The sequence below is a fragment of the Pinus tabuliformis genome, chromosome 9, assembly GCF_031772625.1.
Source record: "Pinus tabuliformis cultivar Carrire ecotype Pingquan chromosome 9, CPIR1, whole genome shotgun sequence".
Lineage (NCBI taxonomy): Eukaryota > Viridiplantae > Streptophyta > Pinopsida > Pinales > Pinaceae > Pinus > Pinus tabuliformis.
In genome coordinates, this window is record NC_142307.1 from 2,007,907,000 (window position 1) to 2,007,926,560 (window position 19,561).

General features: G+C 39.0%; 1 protein-coding gene and 1 pseudogene across 2 annotated transcripts; both read left to right on the forward strand.

Annotated features, from left to right (window-relative positions):
* The first annotated feature begins 13,061 nt into the window (after positions 1-13,061).
* LOC149157115 (putative methyltransferase At1g29790 pseudogene) lies at positions 13,062-18,104 on the forward strand (annotated as a pseudogene).
* Positions 17,056-18,018, forward strand: LOC149157116 (uncharacterized). 2 transcript variants are annotated; one of them, XR_016263604.1, is made up of 3 exons: positions 17,056-17,228; positions 17,418-17,697; positions 17,891-18,018. XR_016263604.1 is itself a non-coding variant. In XM_089445558.1 (2 exons), exons 1-2 carry the CDS (start codon positions 17,064-17,066, stop codon positions 17,640-17,642), a joined length of 390 nt encoding a protein of 129 aa, XP_089301684.1. In that variant the 5' UTR covers positions 17,056-17,063; the 3' UTR covers positions 17,643-17,881. The 2 variants fall into 2 exon arrangements, 1 of the variants encoding a protein (XP_089301684.1); XM_089445558.1 differs by lacking the exon at positions 17,891-18,018 and having other exon boundaries at positions 17,418-17,881.
* Positions 18,105-19,561: the final 1,457 nt, after the last annotated feature.

A 19,561-nucleotide genomic window follows, 5' to 3' on the forward strand; every position in this document is an offset into this window, starting at 1 on the left:
CGCTGTAGGGGGTATGTAGACATTGGATAGTTAACACGATGTCGTTGATCCAATGATCCTGAATTGGATAGTGATGATTTGAAGATAAGTAAACATATTGAGAAATTAGATATCTTGATCACTCCAAATAATGGTAAGCCCCCTAAATGACGATGTGCATCAATGGTCACTACATGACAACTTCTTACCCATTTAATGATAGTATTAGTTAAAATCTCACTGGAATTTATGCTTTCATGTATCATCATTATTGTAGGGTTTTTAGGAGCTCCATTTTTATTTGAGAAGCCTTTGTTTTCCTTCACAATTAGGGCCCTTGATAGTCCAAGATATTATTTTCATTTTGGGGGTACATTAAAGGGACAAAAAACTTTGAAAATTACTCTAATTCATCCCAAATTAACCAAAATACTCCACAATTCATCCAGAAGTTGTGAATTTCTATTCCTACCTCACTTTTTTCTCCTCTTTGTGGGGCTTGGTCGAGTCTTTTATTTGATGGTTTTGAATTCCAAGTGGCCCAGAAATGGATACTCTAGAGTTTTTTTCTGCAGATGCATGGTGATTTTTGAGGTATACATGGCACATCATGTAAACTTGGTGTTTAAGGAGAGTGAAAGGGTATTTACCATTCCAAGCCTTGGCCAGTTCTGACAAATTTAGTGAAATGAGGTCCATGTCTTCACATTGTTTTGAGATCTAGTTTTTCCCAACCATCATTGCGGAGAGGATTGCTAGCAAGAGAGGTGATAAATTGGAGGAGGAAGGGGGAAAACATGGAGGAGGGATTGGGTTCATAGGTGGGGGTAGAAGAAGGTTAGTAGAGGAGTGGGATGGATTGGAGGATGAAGGGGATATGGAGGAGTCCTGCATGAAAATTTCCAATAACTTATTAAAATAAGTAGGATCGTTGGATTCAAGTTTTTACAATGGGTAAAAGAAATTAGATCCATAAGATTTCACCTCAAAATTTGGGATCTACAGGGGGGGTTGGATTTAGGGCCCTTCCTTTTGTTCTCTACTTTTGTGAAGTTATCATTGTGAGAGGTAGGGGGCATATTATGATTTATGGAAATGGCCAATAAAGGATAGTTGTGGTAGAGGTGATCATATTCATGGCATCAATGACAATGTAAGGGTATATGTTCATAATATAGAGTTTATTTCTAGAGATAATATCAATAATATATGTTGATAAATTACCAAGATAGATGAAATTATCTCTAGAAATAAATTCTATATTATAAAAATATACCCTTACCGAGAGTGAACGAGTGTGTTTCCAATATCGGCAAGGGTTTCCTCATGCTGAAACTCCTACGATAGTGAGTACATTTGTATCCATACTAGGACTATCATGAAATACTCCTTGCATGACACAAGGTGTTCTATCCAGAAACACAAATAAAGCACAACCAAATTAAAAAAATAGGGCCCATTCTTAAAGACTCATGTTCAATCCTTTAAGTTGGTGAATACAAAAGTAAAGAAACCCTTGGAACCAAGTTCAAGATTAATCTAGCCTTTGGGCTTCCACTTAGTTTGGACCCAGTGAGAGAGGGATTTTTCTGAGGGCCACATCCTAAGAAATTTCCTGATAAGTGCATGATCTCGCATATACTAAATATATTTGCCAATCCAACTTAAGTGAACCTCAAATTTCGGATCTATTGCTGATTTTAGAAATTAGCTACTTGGTCATTGTTTTCCTTGGAACTATGACATTTCCATAGTATCCCCTTGGAAGATGTGGCCGAAATAGAGGACAGGCATCATAGGGAAACATAATGGGGGAAATTTGGTCGCCAGGGATATTGAGAGCCTTTTCTCTGGATCACCACAAACAAGATGATATTAGTTTGAATGGGGTGGAATGCTTCACCCCTACTGCCAGTTGTATTCTTAAAGCTGCAATTTTCTTCGAACCAAAATAAAATGATTTTGATTCCATTTCATGTGGTACTACAGCCACTTTCAGCATTGATTCTACATATTTTCTTCCAGAATCATAATATTTGTCATTGGATTCTCCATCGGTCAAAGGATTACTTTGTTCCAAACTAGAGGAATAGTTGGGCTCGCTGCACCTCTTGCTATTTCACCCAAAGCCTTTCGAAACTAGGTCATCCCAACATCATCGGGAATAGTGTGATTGAAACTCACACCTAATATGAAGCCTCCACATTTTAAACACGTTACATGAGGGTAGAAACACAAAGTCATACAACTCAAATTGATTAATTCAATTACAGTATGAAATAGTAAGTAACCCAACCAATCTATACAGCTCAAACTCAGAAAATTATTCAACTCTAAGATTCAATATAATAATGCAATAGGATGATTCAAGTGATTAACAGTCACAAGATGCAATTGCTATTTATTATGAGTTTTAGAAATCTTTTGGACATGTTTTTCAGTTTAGTTTTGTTAAAATTTGTTAGATATTTGTTGGAATTACAAGTTTAAGATGTAAAATCTTCACAATATGAATGTCTCAGGAGTTTTTCAAAGTGGGAATCCATATGTGATTCTAGACTATAGTCAAGGTTGAAATGTTTCTCGCTCAGGAGCTCTGAAGTAACATTGAGCTAGGGTTTCCAATGAAACCCTGATCTTAACTGAACCATCTTGCTCACCACGCCTCTTTTGCAGGCATTGTGACAACCGGCGTGTGCCAAGCTGAGTGCTCCACAAATGGGACCTCCAAGGGGAGGTGGATCCGCCCCCTTCTTCAAGTCGATTCTTACTGGAACTGTTAGGCTGCCACCAACTTCTGCGCCTTCCTCTGGACTGAACAAAGGTACTCAGGCAAAGACGCCATTGCTAGGGGCATAGTCACAGGCGCGAATCAAGGGCCATTGCTTGCCAAAAGAAAATAAGAATCCCAAGGTGGCCATTCCCAATAATCCCCTAGAACAATCCAGCTAGTTCATGCAAGACCATGTAATCATATGCAACTTTATGGGTATTTGGTCACGGGAAACTTACATCCTCCGCTGGATCCAATTAAAATGGCAACCCAAAGCTCCCTTTTATATTTTCCTATGGGCTAAGGGATTCTTCACCGTAGTATTTGAAGATCTTGGGGGCAGGAAAAGAATCATGGATATTGGCCCTTATTTCGTGAACAGCGCAGGAATTTTCATGAGACATTGGGAACTTTGTTATAACCCAGAGAAGGAACAATTCCTCGCCGCCACAATCTGGTCCACCTATACTCTCTCCCGAAGGAATTCTAAGAATTGCAAATTTTGGAACTCATAGAAAATTTTATAGGAAACTTTGTGTAGGTCTCTGAGATCACGCGCCACAAAATATTCTCACCATATGCCCACATTTCTGTGTACACGAACATCTCTCAACCTCTCCTGAAATATGTTGAAATTGAATGACAGGATGAGACTTGGTCCCAATTGTTGGACTACAAACATCTCTCATTCAAAAGCCAATTATGTCACGAATATGGTCATTTGTTTTGTGACTGTGCAAAACAAGCCCAAGCCACTGCCTCTAATCCTGCTCCGAACAACTTACAAGAGGTCCACCGTCGATGCCCCCCTAGTTAAGGTCCGCGAAGCTCATGCATGCATCTACCAGTCACTCGGTTGAACCCGCAATTGTGGTCGCAGGCCGCATAACTTCGAGCTCATAGCCTCCACATCAAAACCCTTAAAGTAATCACTTTTCCATTCTTGTGGATCTGACTGTGTCATCGGAGCTAGAAAAACCAGAGATTCCAGGGACAAGCCCCCAAGCCCAAGCAACAATGGAAGTGGAATAGGGCCTAGCAGTTGTGAAGTGCAAGAAGCTAAGAACACAAAAATCCCCAGAAACCTAATCAAATAGCAATAAAATCCTCCAAGTCCTTGCATAGGTTCGTCAAGTGTTAGAGGAGGATGTGAAGTTGGAACAACTAAATTCATATGAAAGAGTCATGGTAGCCTAGCTCCATAGATGGGAAAAGGAAGGTACAACGATAATCCCACAAGATCAGTTGAATCAGTGCCATCAATTTTTCAAAGACAGGGAGAAATGACAAGCTACGGTGAAACCTCACAACCAACTAGCATTACTACTACGATATGAAGACCACCCCTCGCAGTGTTATGATCTCAACTCGGGATCCAGGAAGCAGGAGGAAGACCAATAGGGGAGGTGATTCGAGAAGCAAGGGAAATACTGATAAACTCATGGAAAGAAAACGTCCTGACATAGTACTGTCAAAGATCTCTTCCCCCCTTCTCATGAGGCTAATCTCGTGGAACATTTAGGGCCTCAATTCGAAAGGGAACTTGAGGTACCTTAAGGACATAATTTAGAAATAGAAGCCTAATATAATTGTTTTGTAGGAAACAAAAGTGACTAAGGAAATACTATAATATATTGCCAACAAGAGTTTGCCTCTAATGGAGAGAATGGCTTTGGATGCAAGAGGTAATGCGGGGGGTCTGGGAATCCTCCGAGACCCAAAATCTATTTCATTCAGTAATTGGTTGGCGAACCCTAACTCTCTCTCAAGCCAATTAGAATGTCTTGGATCAACGAAGAAGGTAGGGTTAAGAGGGGTCTATGGACCAACTGTGCCCGGCCAAAATTCCAGCTTCCTTTAGGGCTTGAGGAGCCTCAAGCAGCTGGTGGGGGAAATAAACTGGATTGTGGTTGGGGACTCTAATATCATAATGAAGCATGGCAGGAAAAAAGGATGCCTTAGAATATTGGATCAGATATTTGTGGGCTTCTAGGAAACCATCCAAGAGCTGCGGTTAGAAGACCTGGAGTTCAAAAACAGAATATTCAGTTGGAACAATTGGTGAGGTAGTACATTCTAAATATCCTCAAAGTTGGATCTCTTTCTTGTCTCTGATAATATTCTACTACATGAACTGTTTTTCCAGGTGGAGAGCCTCCCGTGCATGGGATTAGACCACTGGTCGATTTGCCTATAGATAAATCTACGCATGGCCCCACAAAATAGGTCATTCTGTTTTGAATCCTTCTGGCTGGAAAACCCAGATACATTACCCAAAATGGAAGATTGGTGGCACACTTCTAGGGTCAAAGGACGAAACATGATGGAAACCTTCCAACTCAAGCTTAAATAACTTAAGGGAAGACTCAAAGAATGGAAAAAATATGGGTTTGGAAACATTCATCATGGGAAGTGTCACCTCGAGGAAGAAATGAGATCTCTTCAACGACAAATCATTTCTGATGGGCGCATTGAGGCTCATATAGTCCATGAGGGGTAGTACTTAATGGAGTTAGAGCGAAGGACGAATAAGGAGGAAATTTGGTGGAAATATAAATTTAGAGTGCAATAGCTGAAGGAGAGGGAGCAAAATATGAAATTCTTCCACAGGACTATGCTGCAACACCACCACCCCAACCGCATCTTCTCTTTAAACAATCTTGATGATCGACATCTAGTGCATCATGAGGAAATATTTGAAGCCCTAATCGACCAATTTCAATCCTTATTCTTTGATCCGGAAGTGGAAAGGAGGGAGGCTACCTCAAAACTACAACAACATATCCTCTTCCTAATTAAAGAGAAGTCTCTCTTGCTGAACTATAGGAGGTGGTCTGGGCTCTCCCGTCCAATAAAGCCCCTCACCCCGAAGGCTTTACATTTGAGTTCTTCAAGGTGGGATCCAAATTTCTCGAAGAGTAGATCTTGAAGCTCGTTGAATACTCTTGTTGATCCCAATGGCTATGGTCAGGGCTAAATGCAACTTTCCTCATACTCATTCCAAAAAAGGAAGCTTTTTTGGAACCCATCAAGGTCAGGCCAATAGCTCTATGCAATGTAATTTACAAAATCCTCTCTAAAATCCTGGTACAAATGCTTAAACCCTTACTCCAGGTTATCATTGGCCCAGAACAGACCGATTTTGTGGAAGGTTGACAAATCATGGATGGAATTCTAGTTGCGCATGAGATGGTGCCCACCTTAGCTTATTCTTGAACATTAAGTATGATTATCAAACTAGATCTCTCTAAAGCCTATGATCGTTTGAATTGGGATTTTTTATTGTCAGTTCTAGTTGTCTTTGGTTTCTCCCTAGCATGGATTGGGTGGGTCAAATCCCTGATATCAACTCCGTTCTAATCCATCCTTATGAATTGAGCCCCGCCCCTTCCCTTTCTAGGATTAAGAGGTCTCAAACAGGGTGACCATATCTCGCCTTTATTATTCATTATCGTGGTGGAATAGTTGGTTCGGCTCATTAAGGCAGAGACAGATTCTCGGGCCCTTTCAGACATCCACATCTCTCAAACATTCCCTTTGGTAACCCATCAATAGTTTGTGGATGACAACATGCTATTTGGGAAGCAAACATTGAAAGAGGCTAAGCAGTTGGGGCGATTTTGAACACCTTCCAAATGGCCTCGGGCACTTTGATAAACAGTGAGAAATCAAACATCTTCTTCTTCAACACTCACCCTAGAGTGCAAGCTCACCTTGCTGGAATGTTGGGCTTCAAAATCAGGAAACTTCCCAGCACTTATGTTGGAGTCCCCCTAGTGCATAATTCTCTCAATACCTACATTTGGAAGGACGTTCTCTCTTGCATAGACAAGAAACTTTGAGTTGGACCTTTTGAGGTCTGAACAAAGCTGGAAGATTGGTGCTATTAAATGAATTCCTTCAGGCGATCCCCTTATACCAACTGTCGGCACTCTCGGCTCCTAGTAGCATCTATAAATAAATGACAGCAATGTTCCACCGATTTCTATGGTCGGGGGCCCAGATCGGCCATAGATGGGCCCTGGTGGCCTGGGAGAATCTATGTATACCAAAGACCCATGGTGACCTTGGGCTGAGAGATCCTGAGCTATTATTTATGGCCCTCGGTGCAAAGGTGTGGTGGAATTGGATCCAAGGCGGGCAAGAGCTATGGAAGAAAATCTAGGTAGCCAAATACGGGATTGAGGGCTGGAAAAATCCCCTTCACCACCACCAAGACCTCCCATCGGGTTCCTCGATTTGGAATAGAGCCAAGGTACAACAAGAATTCATTCAAATACATGGTTTCTAGGAAGTTCATAGTGGAAGAAAACCTAAAGTCTGGACCGACTGATGGATGCAATATCCCAAATTAGATCAAGATCTAGAGTTTGCAAGTCTCTAGGAATTCACCTCCCAGACTGATTTGATTTATGTCTAAGACTTCTAGAGTGACTCTCTATTGAGCTCAAAGTGGAGGAAATGGAAATACCCCTAAAATTGGCCTCCTCATGACCCCCTTCTGAATTGGTAGGCCCTCCTTATGATTCTCTGCCAACGACCAATTTTGAATAATGGAGAACCTAATAGATTATGTTGGGGATATCGGCTACAAGGCACACCCTTAAAGATGTGTACTCATTGAAATATTCTACGGGAGACCTAGAGCCAGACCCTCTATGGAAAAGGATTTGGTACTCTCTCTTTTGTCCAAAAGTCTCCATCTTCTTATGGCTGATCGAACAAGGTAATCTTCTCACATGGGATAAAATACAAAAGAAGGTATTTCTCAATCCATTGTACTATCCTTTATGTCATAAGGAGGAAGAAACGGCTGACCACCTTCTAAATTTCTGCCCAAAGGAACTGGTAGTCTGTAGATGTCACTTAGATGTAGTTTTAGTCACTGACAAGTCTATTAACATTCTTCGGGAGTCTCTAAACACATGGATATGGACCCTATTCAATAATCAAATTATCAATTGATCACGGTGCCTGTCGCAAGGATTCGTCCTATGGAACATCTGGAAACGCAAAATCAGGGTATTCTTCCACTCAAAAGAGTTCCACCCTATCAAAGCCTGACACACTATTCTTCACAATCTTAAGGAAACTGTATTGATTTTGCCATGGTTGGAGGAGGACTAGAAGGTGGAAGAGTAGGAAAACACTATGCTTCTCACGCTATATATCTCGAGGGAGCCCCCTTCTTCAGGCCCCACCCATTGACCTGTGCCTCAACGTGTCTCTTTAGATGTGTTCACTTGTCCACTGCAAGGCTTTGTTAAACTCAATTTTGATGGGGCCTCAAAGGGGAACCTTCGCCTAGCAAGCCTCGGGGGAATCCTTTGGAATGATAATGCATAGGCCCTCAGATTCTATGTTGTATCCTGCAACCACACCACCAACAACGTGGTTGAATACCTAGCTTTGGAGAGAGGTTTGCAGGCAGCAATGGATATGGGCATCATGAAGCTGCAAGTAACTGGAGACTCTCAGATCGCTATATCCATGCTCCAGCGTCTTATTAATGGTTCTCCTCTATCAAAGGTCGTAAAGCATTGGTGTTTGGAGCTGATAGGGGAACACATACTCTCTAGACTCTCATCCTTTGATTACATGATAGCTAAACATGTTGAACGTGAAGGAAATAAAGTGGTAGACAAACTAGTGAATTAGGATAGTGAGCTTTAGGGCCAAAAAATTTCCCAACACTGGCCACCCTCCTCCCAAAACAATTTCCTAGTTGACCTACAAAGAATTGTGGAGGACGAGCCTCATGTTTGAATACAGGTGGAGTGGGGGTGAGGGACGGTCATTCTGGTCCCTTCACCACAACGCGTGTAATGGGAGGATTAATATCAGTAGGTTGGAAACTTGTGTGACTATTAACATCGCATTGGAGTTTGGGGGTGGTGAACAGTTAAGGCATGGAAAGATGAGGGAGCCCAACATTCGTATCTACGCTCTGCTCTAGTGCTTGACCTCGCAGTGGCCTCCGGGGAGAAAACGAAACTGTCGCAAGAGGTTATTTGGTAGGAGTGGTTTGTGTGTACCCGTCCTGGGCATTTGCTGGAGCAGTGGATCAAGTTGGACCTTGTTACAAAGCCTCTTTATTATTGTTTATGTGCATAAGGATGGGAAGCTGGAAAGATGAGACCTATTTCATTCCATTTCCTCTTGGATTGGTAAGCATGTTTACTCATGCTATAAGTGGAAGCTAGAACCCGTAGTATAGGAAAATTCATGGGTGTTGGCAGAAAAATAGTTTCAATTTCTAATTTCGTGACCTCTGGCGTGGGTGCGACGGTGTTTGGCAGATTGCTGGGTGGTCTCTGCAAGGAAAATTCGGAGGCAGGTTGCCACCTGGGAGAAGCTGCACTCAGGCGCCGACTACTTTGTCTTTGCCTTTCTTTCAATTTTCTATGTTGGTATGGTGGGTGGAGATATTTGGATTCTTTAGTGGTGGTGGTATTTTTAAGGTAGTGGGCAGCGGTATTGTGTTTCTCTCATGTGGTGAGTGGTGGCGTTGGTTCCTCTGACGGTGGTCTTTGGTTTCTCTCCCGGGGGGTTTGGCCTATGGAATTTGAATATGGCGGCTCTCCATATTTGCAAATTATGAAACCCCCTGTGCAGTGTGGGCATTCCCCCTCCCCAACCATCCTTGGCCCTACGGGTGTGGCAAACTCAACAATTGCCACTAGGGATCCCCGTCGAGGTGGCAAGACCACTAGACGCACACGGTTGGCTAGTGTGGGAGTTCGTGGAGGTCGTTGTTGGGTGCTAAAAGGTGTCTTTTGAACTCCTATTTATCCCACATTAATTATCAATCCAGGTAATATTTTCTATTTCAAGAGTGTACACAGTTTGTGGTAGTTATTTACTCAAGAGTAATGTTTCTAAATTTCAGTACAGTGCTTTCAAATACAAGAGTAAACAGACGCTTTAAATAAAACTCACTTGCAATCAAAGGAAACTCAATGCTCTGAAACTAAATTATTTATTCGACAAAGTAACAGCAATTATAAGTCAAGGATACAGTAGCAATAACTCATTCCTTGTTTAATTGATGGAAACTAAATCAAGCATAAATAAGATTCCCAATTTGAGAGCTTTGACAACAATAGCCAATGTTCTTTACAGTTGTTGACCTCACACACAACACACTAAATAACCAAATTGGAAATGACAATGAAGTAAATCAACAATACCACTACAGATTATGTAAATAAGATAATTCTGTTAACTATAAGAATGCTAGAAGGAAAAACTAGATGATTGCAGAAAGTAAATGAGTAGCAAAGCTATATAATAGAAATGAACAACAAAGCTTATGTGACTGCAATGAACAACAAAACTAAGTTACTGAAATGAACAACGAAGCTCTGTAATTAGAATGAACAACACAACAACATACTTGCAGAAAGCAATGATCTTGTTATGAGGGAAATGAACAGCAACACAATTCAATTGCAGAAGGTAATCATTAAACAAACCACACTTGCAGAAATAAAAAATTAGGCAAACCACACTGTATGGTACAGGAACAACAAGTAGATCCACCAGGAGCCGGGCCCTTAGCCGCCGGTGAATACCGTCAGATTACTTCAGGAGATGCGAAGAAACAAAAATTGTTTTTATATATTAATCATTGCATAATCATTACGACAAGTTCGTGCTCTGCTTCAACAGTGAGAGTCAATGATCAAAGTTACAATTTCAATAGTAATTCTCCCATTCTTCATATCCTATCCTATCTATCTCTCATCTAATAATCCATATAATTCTCCATAATTCCCCTCCTTTTTGCTTTGATCTCTGTTTTCATTTGAATACATAGAGAGCAGAGAGCAGTTACAACAGACATGAGTACAATGTGATTCCCATTACAAAATTGGAGTGTTCACAACAAATTGGTCAACAAGATCATATCTGAAATATCTTTCCATCAACATTCAACAGGAACAGGTCGAATTTGGTATTGCAACTGAGATAATTTGGAAAATGGCCATAAGAGCGAATCTAAGAAAAACATCTTCAGAGAACCTTTCATTTCTCTTCATACGGACCGAATTTGGGAAAATGGCTCACTATATAACTAACTTGGTCCGTTCTGGACAAAACCCATGTTTCAGATTTTCTAGATTCTTCTCCATTTTCCCAAAACGTCCAATGCAAAACTGTCACTTCTTATCCCAACGAATTTCTGAGTTGGCACATTTAATGATGAGCTGGAGATCAAATCTACAATATGGAAAATATCTCGAAGGCTAAAATGGTTAGTGATGTTACACCCAATTTACTAATAAACCATCATTGTTAAAAACATGCATAATAATCAATTTATTAAAAATAAAGGAGAAGAAATAATATTTATTCATAAGAGCATAAATAATTATAAAATGGGATTATATGATAAATCATTATAAATGACATGATAAAGAAGAGTAGAAATAGATGAAATAGGTGTTAAAAAATGATAATAGTAATGACATATTAACGGCCCAACAGTCGTGGAGGAGGTAAACGAGGTTCCAGTAGGGGTGGTGGTAAGCAGGTTTAGAAGTTGAGTCATCGGGATAGAGGAACCCGCGGTGGCAATGAGAATCGTGGGTCTGGTCGAGCCGAAGCGAATGAAGGGAAGGTATCCAACATTGTTTCTAGGAGAATTGTTGAGCACTTATCAATAGGTTAATGGAAAGAGTGGACACAGCTGAGAGATTCCGTCATGAGGAGCATGCAGAGGAGATGGCAATGTTGGACCGAATGCACTATTTTCAGTGCCAAGTCTAGGAGAGACTAGTGGTGGTTTGGCGAGGCCAAAATCAACTAATAGAAAAAGTAGCAAAGCTAGAGACTTGGCTGGTGCACTTTGAAGGGCACATTTAAAGTCACTTCTGTCCTCCAACTCCTCCAAGAACAGCCCTGGACAACCTTGCCTCCATCACGTCGAATGACTAGCATGCTCTTTGGTGTTTTTAATGTTTTATCAGTATTTTGATCCCTCTGGACCTACCGTTTATGAACAATGTCCCTAGTTTCCTTTTTGTATATTGTCATCTGGCGCAAATTTTGGTCAACAAACCCGGTCGAGGTGAGACCACCTATATTTTGAACCACTGAATGTACTATTTTCTTCCTATATGAATAGAACATTGCCTTACAACAAAAAAATGGGAATCCATATATGCATTCAAAAATCAATTTTAAACATTAAGGCTATCGTCTATCTATTATAAGTTTTGGAAGTTTTTTTGTCAATTTTTTTATTTAATTTTGCTAGAATCTTGTAGAGATTTATTAGAATTACAAGTTTAAGTTGTGAACGATTTACAATCTAAATGTCTTAATAGTTTTTCAAAATGTTGATCACATATATACAATCAAAAATCATTTTTAAACAAAATTTGATGGAAAAAAATTAAACTGCCAAAAACTCCAAAACTTATAATAATTAAACTAACATTAAAGAAATTCATAAATCTGTGGGGTATTTTTATAGAATCTTAGAATCTTAAATTTGAGATTTGGAAAATATTGATAATAGCCACCTGGTTTATGGAGATATGAATTTCTAACAATATATTTTACATAAAAAATTATATCAATGAAATTATCCTAGAATAAAATTAATTAAATTAACTAAAAAATGATGATAATTTTATTTTTAACATTTTAATTCTTTTAAAATTATTTAATTTCAAACAAAGTGAAAAGTTATCTAATAGTTAATTTTATTAAACAATTTGATTATAAATTTCTTTTACTATTTTAGTAGTTCACATTAAAGACATTTAAAAAAATAATTTAAAAACATTTGAATTTAAAAATATTTTATTTAATGTTTCACTAAATTTTAAATAAAATTTTTTAATTAAAAATAATAAAATTATCTATTTATTAACTCTCTAAAATTCAAATTACCTTAAATATTGAATTTATCTCCAAAAAATAAATTATCATATCTTTTTTAATAATGGTTTATAATGATCACTAGGAAGATATGGAAATGATGGGAAGAGTGATAATGATAATAATAATAGTAATACTGATAATAGGTTTATTATTTCTAGTTATTTTATAGTTTCTAATAGAATTAGAACAATTAATTATACAAGTGTGAGTTAAAATTAACATATATATTTACGCCGTAAGGCGTTTCGCTCTGAAATGAACTCCCCCAAATGTCTTTCTGTTCTAATCGTAGCCGTTAGATCTTTTGTTAGACGATTGAACAAAAATCAGCCGTCTGATTTAATAAAAAATGTTTTAAAACATTAAAAAATATTTAAAAACGTTCCACTTTCCACTTGACATTTGTGCGCCGAGCATGGGAAAAGCCCCTGATTCCAGTGTCGTCTGGACTGCATATTCTTGCAAGAATTACTCCTGCCTCATTCAGAGAAAATACCAGAAGGGCTTCGATGACTGCAAAGACTGCTTCAATCTTCAAGGCCGGGAGAAAACCAGGTAGGTAAATGGCGGTGGCTCCATGGATTACTCTGTCGAGGAGACCATGCAGAGCAGATATGTACATTCATGCGGATCTAGGGAGTTCCATGTAGTTTACAAAACAGTGCCATATGTTCATGCAGATAGGGTCGTGCAATCCATAAAGCAACACAGTCCAGACATACAGCATGCCGTATCTTCTCGGGCCAACTGTGCTGCTCAGTTTAGGATGATTTGTTGACCATAGAGCTGCTGTATTTTAGCACACTGTGAAGGTTTCTTCGTAAGTGTTTTTGAAAGAATGAAAATCTGATTTTGAAGGAGAAATTACCTCTGTATGTGTGAAACTGTTTTATGCTTCCACTATTTAATTTCCAGCTATTGTGTGATTGATGATATGGCCTGAAATTTAATTTCTGGTTAATTAAATTCAGCAAGTTATTTGTTTAATTAAGATCATAACAGCATTAGTCATCCGGCCATTCTTACTGTAGTGTGCCCTACCCTAATGGCAGTAACCTTCAAAGGGATGAGGCCAGCGATCATGCATGTTGGATTTTGAGAAGTGCAGGTGTGTCCGCTTTCTAATATTAAGCAGTCCACCAGGATTTCATTTTTCACTGTTGTGTCCACTGTGACCTACCCAAATGGCAGGAGTCTCAAAGGGCAGAGGATGTGTGATGGTGCATATTAGATACTAGGCAGTCCTCTTGAATTCCTTTCTTGTTGTAGTCTGCCCTAAACTAATGGTAGGAGTTTCAAAGGGATGAGACTGTGCGATGGCCATCAGTATTCAGTTCATAATGTAGTGTGCCATGTCCTGATCCCTAACGGCAGGAAGTCTCAAAGGAATGAGGATGGGAAATGGTGCATATTCATTTTGAGTAGTGGGTGTGTCTACTTTCTAAAAATAAACTGTCCACGAGGATTCCATTCTTACTGCAGTATGCCCTATCCTCATGGCAGGAATCTCAAAGGGGATGAGATTGGGGTAACGATGCATATTGGATACTATGCAGTCCACCCATATTACATTCTTACTGTAATGGACCCTACCCAAATGGTAGGAAATCTCAAAGGCACGAGGCTGGGAGACGGGGTATAATGTATTTTGAGAAGTTCAGGCGTGTCTACTAAATCTCGAAGGTATGAGGCTAGTTGATGGTGGATACTGAATCCTAGGCAGTCCCCCACGGTTACATTCTTGGTGTAGTGTGTTCTATCTGAAGGCAAGAGTCTCAAAGGGGCGAGGCTGGGTGATGATGCGTATTGGATATTAAGCAGTCCACCAGGATTGCGTTCTTCCTATAGTCTATCCCACCCTAATGGCGGTGGCTCCATGGATTACTCTGTTGACGAGGTCTTGAATTTGAAGAAGAAGACAATTCGAATTGGGTTGGACATCGGAGGAGGAACAAGAACTTTCACCGTGAGAATGAGGGAGTGGAATGTAACAATTATTACGACTTCCATGAACTTGAACGGGCCCTTCAATAGTTTCATTGCCTCCAGAGGGGTTATTCCCATGTATATCACTATAACATAGAGGCTGCCATTCTTTGAAAATACTTTGGACATTGTTCATTCTATGCATGTCTTGAGCAATTGGATTCCCTCACAGCATGCTGGCAAGCGGTCCCATGATGTGACGGGGCCATCGGGTCAGCAAACATGAACGTATATGCCTGTAATAGCGACAAGAAAACCGTAGAAAAGAAAATATAAGGGGGCGAAGAAGGGAAAAATCGAAAGTATGTACAGGTGGGTTGAGCAGATTTGCCACTGGGTATCATCGAGATTGCCACTGGGCATCATCGAGATTGCATGTTTCGATCACCCATTCAGGAACTATCGGTTGGCCTTTCCATTTTGTTGTCAAAAAATTTCCTTCGATTCGAATGCAGACAAATTGATTAGAAACCCACTCAGCCATTGGCATTCCCTCCTCCTTTTTTTCGAGGCTTCGATCAAATTTCTCTTATCTGCTCTGTACTAGGTGAATTGGGTCTCAGCCATAATCGAGCTTTGGGTTTCAGTTATAATCGAGCTTTGAAATCTGCAGAAAGGAGGTTATTGAGAGAAGAATAAGTGGATTTGCAGGTTGCTGCCAATTTGATGATTTTGATTGAATGTGCTAATTAACATAATGGAAGAATAGGGAAAATAGAGCTTGGGAGCTTGTCTTTTATTTATATTCAGCTTGATTATATATATATTTTAGTTCGGGTGAAGCGGCATCATGGTGCAGGGAGCAATTTAGGGCAGCTTTTATGATAACAATAATAAGAACTGAACCTTGTTTTTGGGCCTGGATTTAACCGTGGTGGAAATGGAGCTGGGTTTTAAGAGAGAGTTTTTAGCAATCATGGCTAGCGATCTTATGATAAATATCACGATGGCACTACAAAAATAGATGCGGATGAAACTACTGGTGAAGAACGCCATCTGAGACACAAGCACACCAAGTATCATCTGGTAATTTTCCCAGTGAATAATGCTCATTCTTTATATTTTTATTTTTCAAGTCCTTTATTTGTGTTTTAGATTTTTTTTTATTACGAATCTGGCCTGCATGAACATACCCATCACTGATTATGTTGAGTTTGATTATATGTTGTAGTATGAGTTATAAAACCAACAAATAGACTTTAATCCTATGGTTGTTACAGGACATATTCATTGTTCTTTTCATTTTATGGAGTGTAGTTTGCTTTGGGTGAGTCTTTATTTTTGAAATAAATGGATCAGGGTTGGTCTCTAGGTCGAAAGGAGCCTAAAGGTATCCATATCATCAGCCTGTGAGAATACAGATGGAGTTGGGGAGAGTGATTTGGAGAGGGACTTGGTTCACCATGATTGCAACGAGTGAAATGAAATGTTTGAAAATTTCTAAGAAGCTGGTGCAGAGCTGCTAAGCCACATCTAGAAAGAAAAACCAAATAAACATCTCTCCTTAGGACATGCAGAGATGGAGTTAAAGATTTTTAAGTTTTTAACCATTCAATTTACCTCCCTTTTACCAATGGCTATGATGTTTGAAAATTTATGCAGAACTGCTAAGCCTCATCTATAACGTGAGTGGAACATAAGCATAAAGTTAAGATTGAGCCTTGAGCTTTGCTAGTGCAAAACCAAATAAACATCTCTCCTTAGGACCTGTAGAGGTGGAGTAAAAGAGTCTTTAAGTTTTTAACTATTCAATTCACCTCCCTTTTTCCAACGGCTATGTTGAAATGTTTTGAGAAAAGTGATTTGAAGAGTACCCTGGGTCACCAAGACTGTTATGAATGAAAGTGTAAATGGATAAGCAATTGGTTGAAACCTCCCAGAGTACTTCAAGAATGTTGGTGACTTACAAGTATGAAGCTATGTTTGAGCCCTGAAATTCTGTTGGGCAAAATTAAATAAAACATCATTTGCTCAAAATACGTTTTTGCCCAAAATTTGTTTAAATCGTCAATAATACGATGTTTGCCGTATTAGTGGCACTCTGAATTTGTTTACAACCTCAAATAGATTTTTGTTTTTACCTAGTTGGTCATTAATAAATTTTGAATGTCTTGAGAATCTTTATTTTTTTTGTAGGGTATCAAGAATTGAAAATATGTCTTTTGACATTGTTGAGGAATTTAAGAAAGTCGTGTGCTTCTACAAAACTTCGCTGAGGCATTGCATGGTGTGGATTTCCTTAGTTTGTTTTTGTATCTACCTTCTATTCTCTTTGGCAATGATGCTTCTATTTCATGTTTTGGTGGATTAGCAGGGGAGCCCTGTAACAAGCACGGAATTCTCTCCAGGATTTTTGTTGCATCCATTCGAGGAGGCTAGTCCATTGGGTTTAATGATGAAGAAAACACCTTCATTCATAGAACTTATTCAAATGAATCTTTCTGAAGGGGACTCAGCAGCTCCCTTAGCTATAAATAATTCCAGCCTGGAGGTGGGGAGAAAGAATGAATCAAAGTGTGCACCAGGACCGGCTATTGCTGACAAGTACAAGGCCTCAAACTTCCCAGCCTTGGTTTTGAGAATTGGTTCTTGGGAGGTAATATGCATAAGAAATTAATACAGCTAAGTTTGCATATTAAATTCTTCAATCTTGTCAGAACATATTAAATATTTTTTGTTCACCTGAACAAGCCTTTTGATAGCCACTGATGGAAACTCATGATATGGTAGTAAGTAATGCACATTTAGCAAGATTGCATTGACATAAAGATGCTGATGATGCCAGCGTATTTCAAGATATGAAGGAGACTTGGTGGTAAAATGCTATGATGCAAAGCGTAGACTTGTTTGGGAAGTCTTGGAGGGTGGTCTGAAGAGCAAGATGGAGATTCATTGGTCAGATATAACCTCTTTGAAGACCAGTTGTCCCGACAATGAACCTGGTACCCTAGAGATTGAAGTAAGCATCAGGTTTTGCTTATTTTTTGTGTCCTACTTGAGGCGGAGTTGAAGTGCAGGTGCTTTTGATATTTCTATACCAGTATCTTTTCTTCTGTATCATACAGGTACGACTTCCATGAACTTGAACGGGCCCTTCAACAGTTTCATTGCCTCCAGAGGGGTTATTCCCATGTATATCACTATAACACAGAGGCTGCCATTCTTTGAAAATACTTTGGACATTGTTCATTCTATGCATGTCTTGAGCAATTGGATTCCCTCACAGCTGCTGGAATTTGTACTCTATGATATCTATAGGATTCTGAGGCCTGGAGGCCTGTTCTGGCTAGATCATTTTTTCTGCACAAAGGATCAGCTGAAGATCTATGTGCCCATGATTGAGCAGCTAGGGTATAAGAAGCTGAAATGGTCTGTTGCCCCTAAGTTGGATAGATTGCCCCAGCTCAAGGAAATGTATACCTCTGCTGTCTTGGAGAAGCCACTTAAGAGGCAGTGCACAGGCTACTTGTAGATGCAGTTTTAAGTTTCATGGGCTTAAGGCCCCTTAACTTAAAACAAATAAACATTTCTCTCTGTAATGTATTTTAATTTTCAATTATGGGAATATATATGATGCCCTTGCCTGTTTTTAAGATATTTGCCACTTTCAGTGTATGGTTCATGTATCTGGGTTTGATTTAGGGCTCCAAGATTTTCATATTCATATTAATATATAAAACACATCTGCAATTTGAATTTCTGGATTTTCTACCGTGCCATGGTTTTCATTGATTTTTGAAAAAATGTGGATGGTTCGTCTGTAATGGTCAAGGGCTGAAATTCAATGGCCATGTTTAGTAGGTTTTGACTGCAATGGCGAAACTGCAAATTAACTGGAATTCATCGAGATAAGCTTATCAAGAGAAATGATAAGCTTATCTCATGACAAATAGGAAAAACGGTGATGTTGAATTCTAGAGAACAAATTGATTAAAATTAGAAGCCCAAAGGACATGGACCAAGAGCATTTTGTGCGCCAAATCCAAATGTAGTCATTTTGAAAGAAAATGGCACTTTTGAAGAACTTCATGAGTACTCAGATCCTTCAACCAATGAAAGAATTCAAGAATCAAATGTCCTAGAATGCATGCAATGTGAAGAGAGCATACAAACTTTTACTCCGTAAAACTATGATGAACATGAAAATTATGAAAAAGATCAAGAGAATTTCATTCAAACAAGAGCTCAACTAAGTAGGTTCAAGCCTAGAAATCAAGTAGGTAAAGGAAAAGCATTCAATAATACTCCTCATTCAACCCTTCATCAAGCTAATGAGTAGAATACAAGGAACAAGCTAATGCAATGATGAAGATGACTTATAAATAATGAATGAATTGATAGAGCTACAAATTACTCATTCTTTTGTTAAAGTGATTAAAATACCTCAACAAAAGGAGAACTTGTTGAAAGCCTAGGAGAATACAAATCCATCAAGCTCAAGAATAGAAACAACTTTTATCAGTAGTTAACAAAGACCCAAGTACCTCCACCTAGAGTAAGAAGAAAGATACTCCTTTTTATCTCTCTCAAAAATCATGATTTTTATCTTACATAATTGCATGGTCCATAGTTGTCTACAAATAATATAATGCCACTTTCAATTATGAAGTTTTTAGGATTGGAACACCAAATATTATGAAGCCCCAAAAAAGTATACATGCTATTGGTTCAAAATAGATTCCTTCCTATGATAAAATTAAATATTTTTGTGCATGGATAAGCTCTGCTCCACATATAAATACAATCTTCTCTCTGATTGTAGTTGACTTTCCAATGGATTATGGAGTTGTTGTTGGTTGTGATTAATCAAATAGCTGATCATACCTACGGTTGTATAACTTTGTTTTACTTTTGTATGATCTATGAAATGGATTTTGAAGGGTTGTAAAGCTTTCAAATGAAATATTTGCTCCGGATCTATCCTATACA

Excerpts from the sequence above, each read along its gene's own strand:
- LOC149157116 (XM_089445558.1), top strand. The coding sequence starts at position 17,064 with ATGAATCTTTCTGAAGGGGACTCAGCAGCTCCCTTAGCTATAAATAAT. Across the intron at positions 17,229-17,417 it reads TGAGAATTGGTTCTTGGGAG|CGTATTTCAAGATATGAAGG; the intron begins GTAATATGCATA and ends TGATGATGCCAG.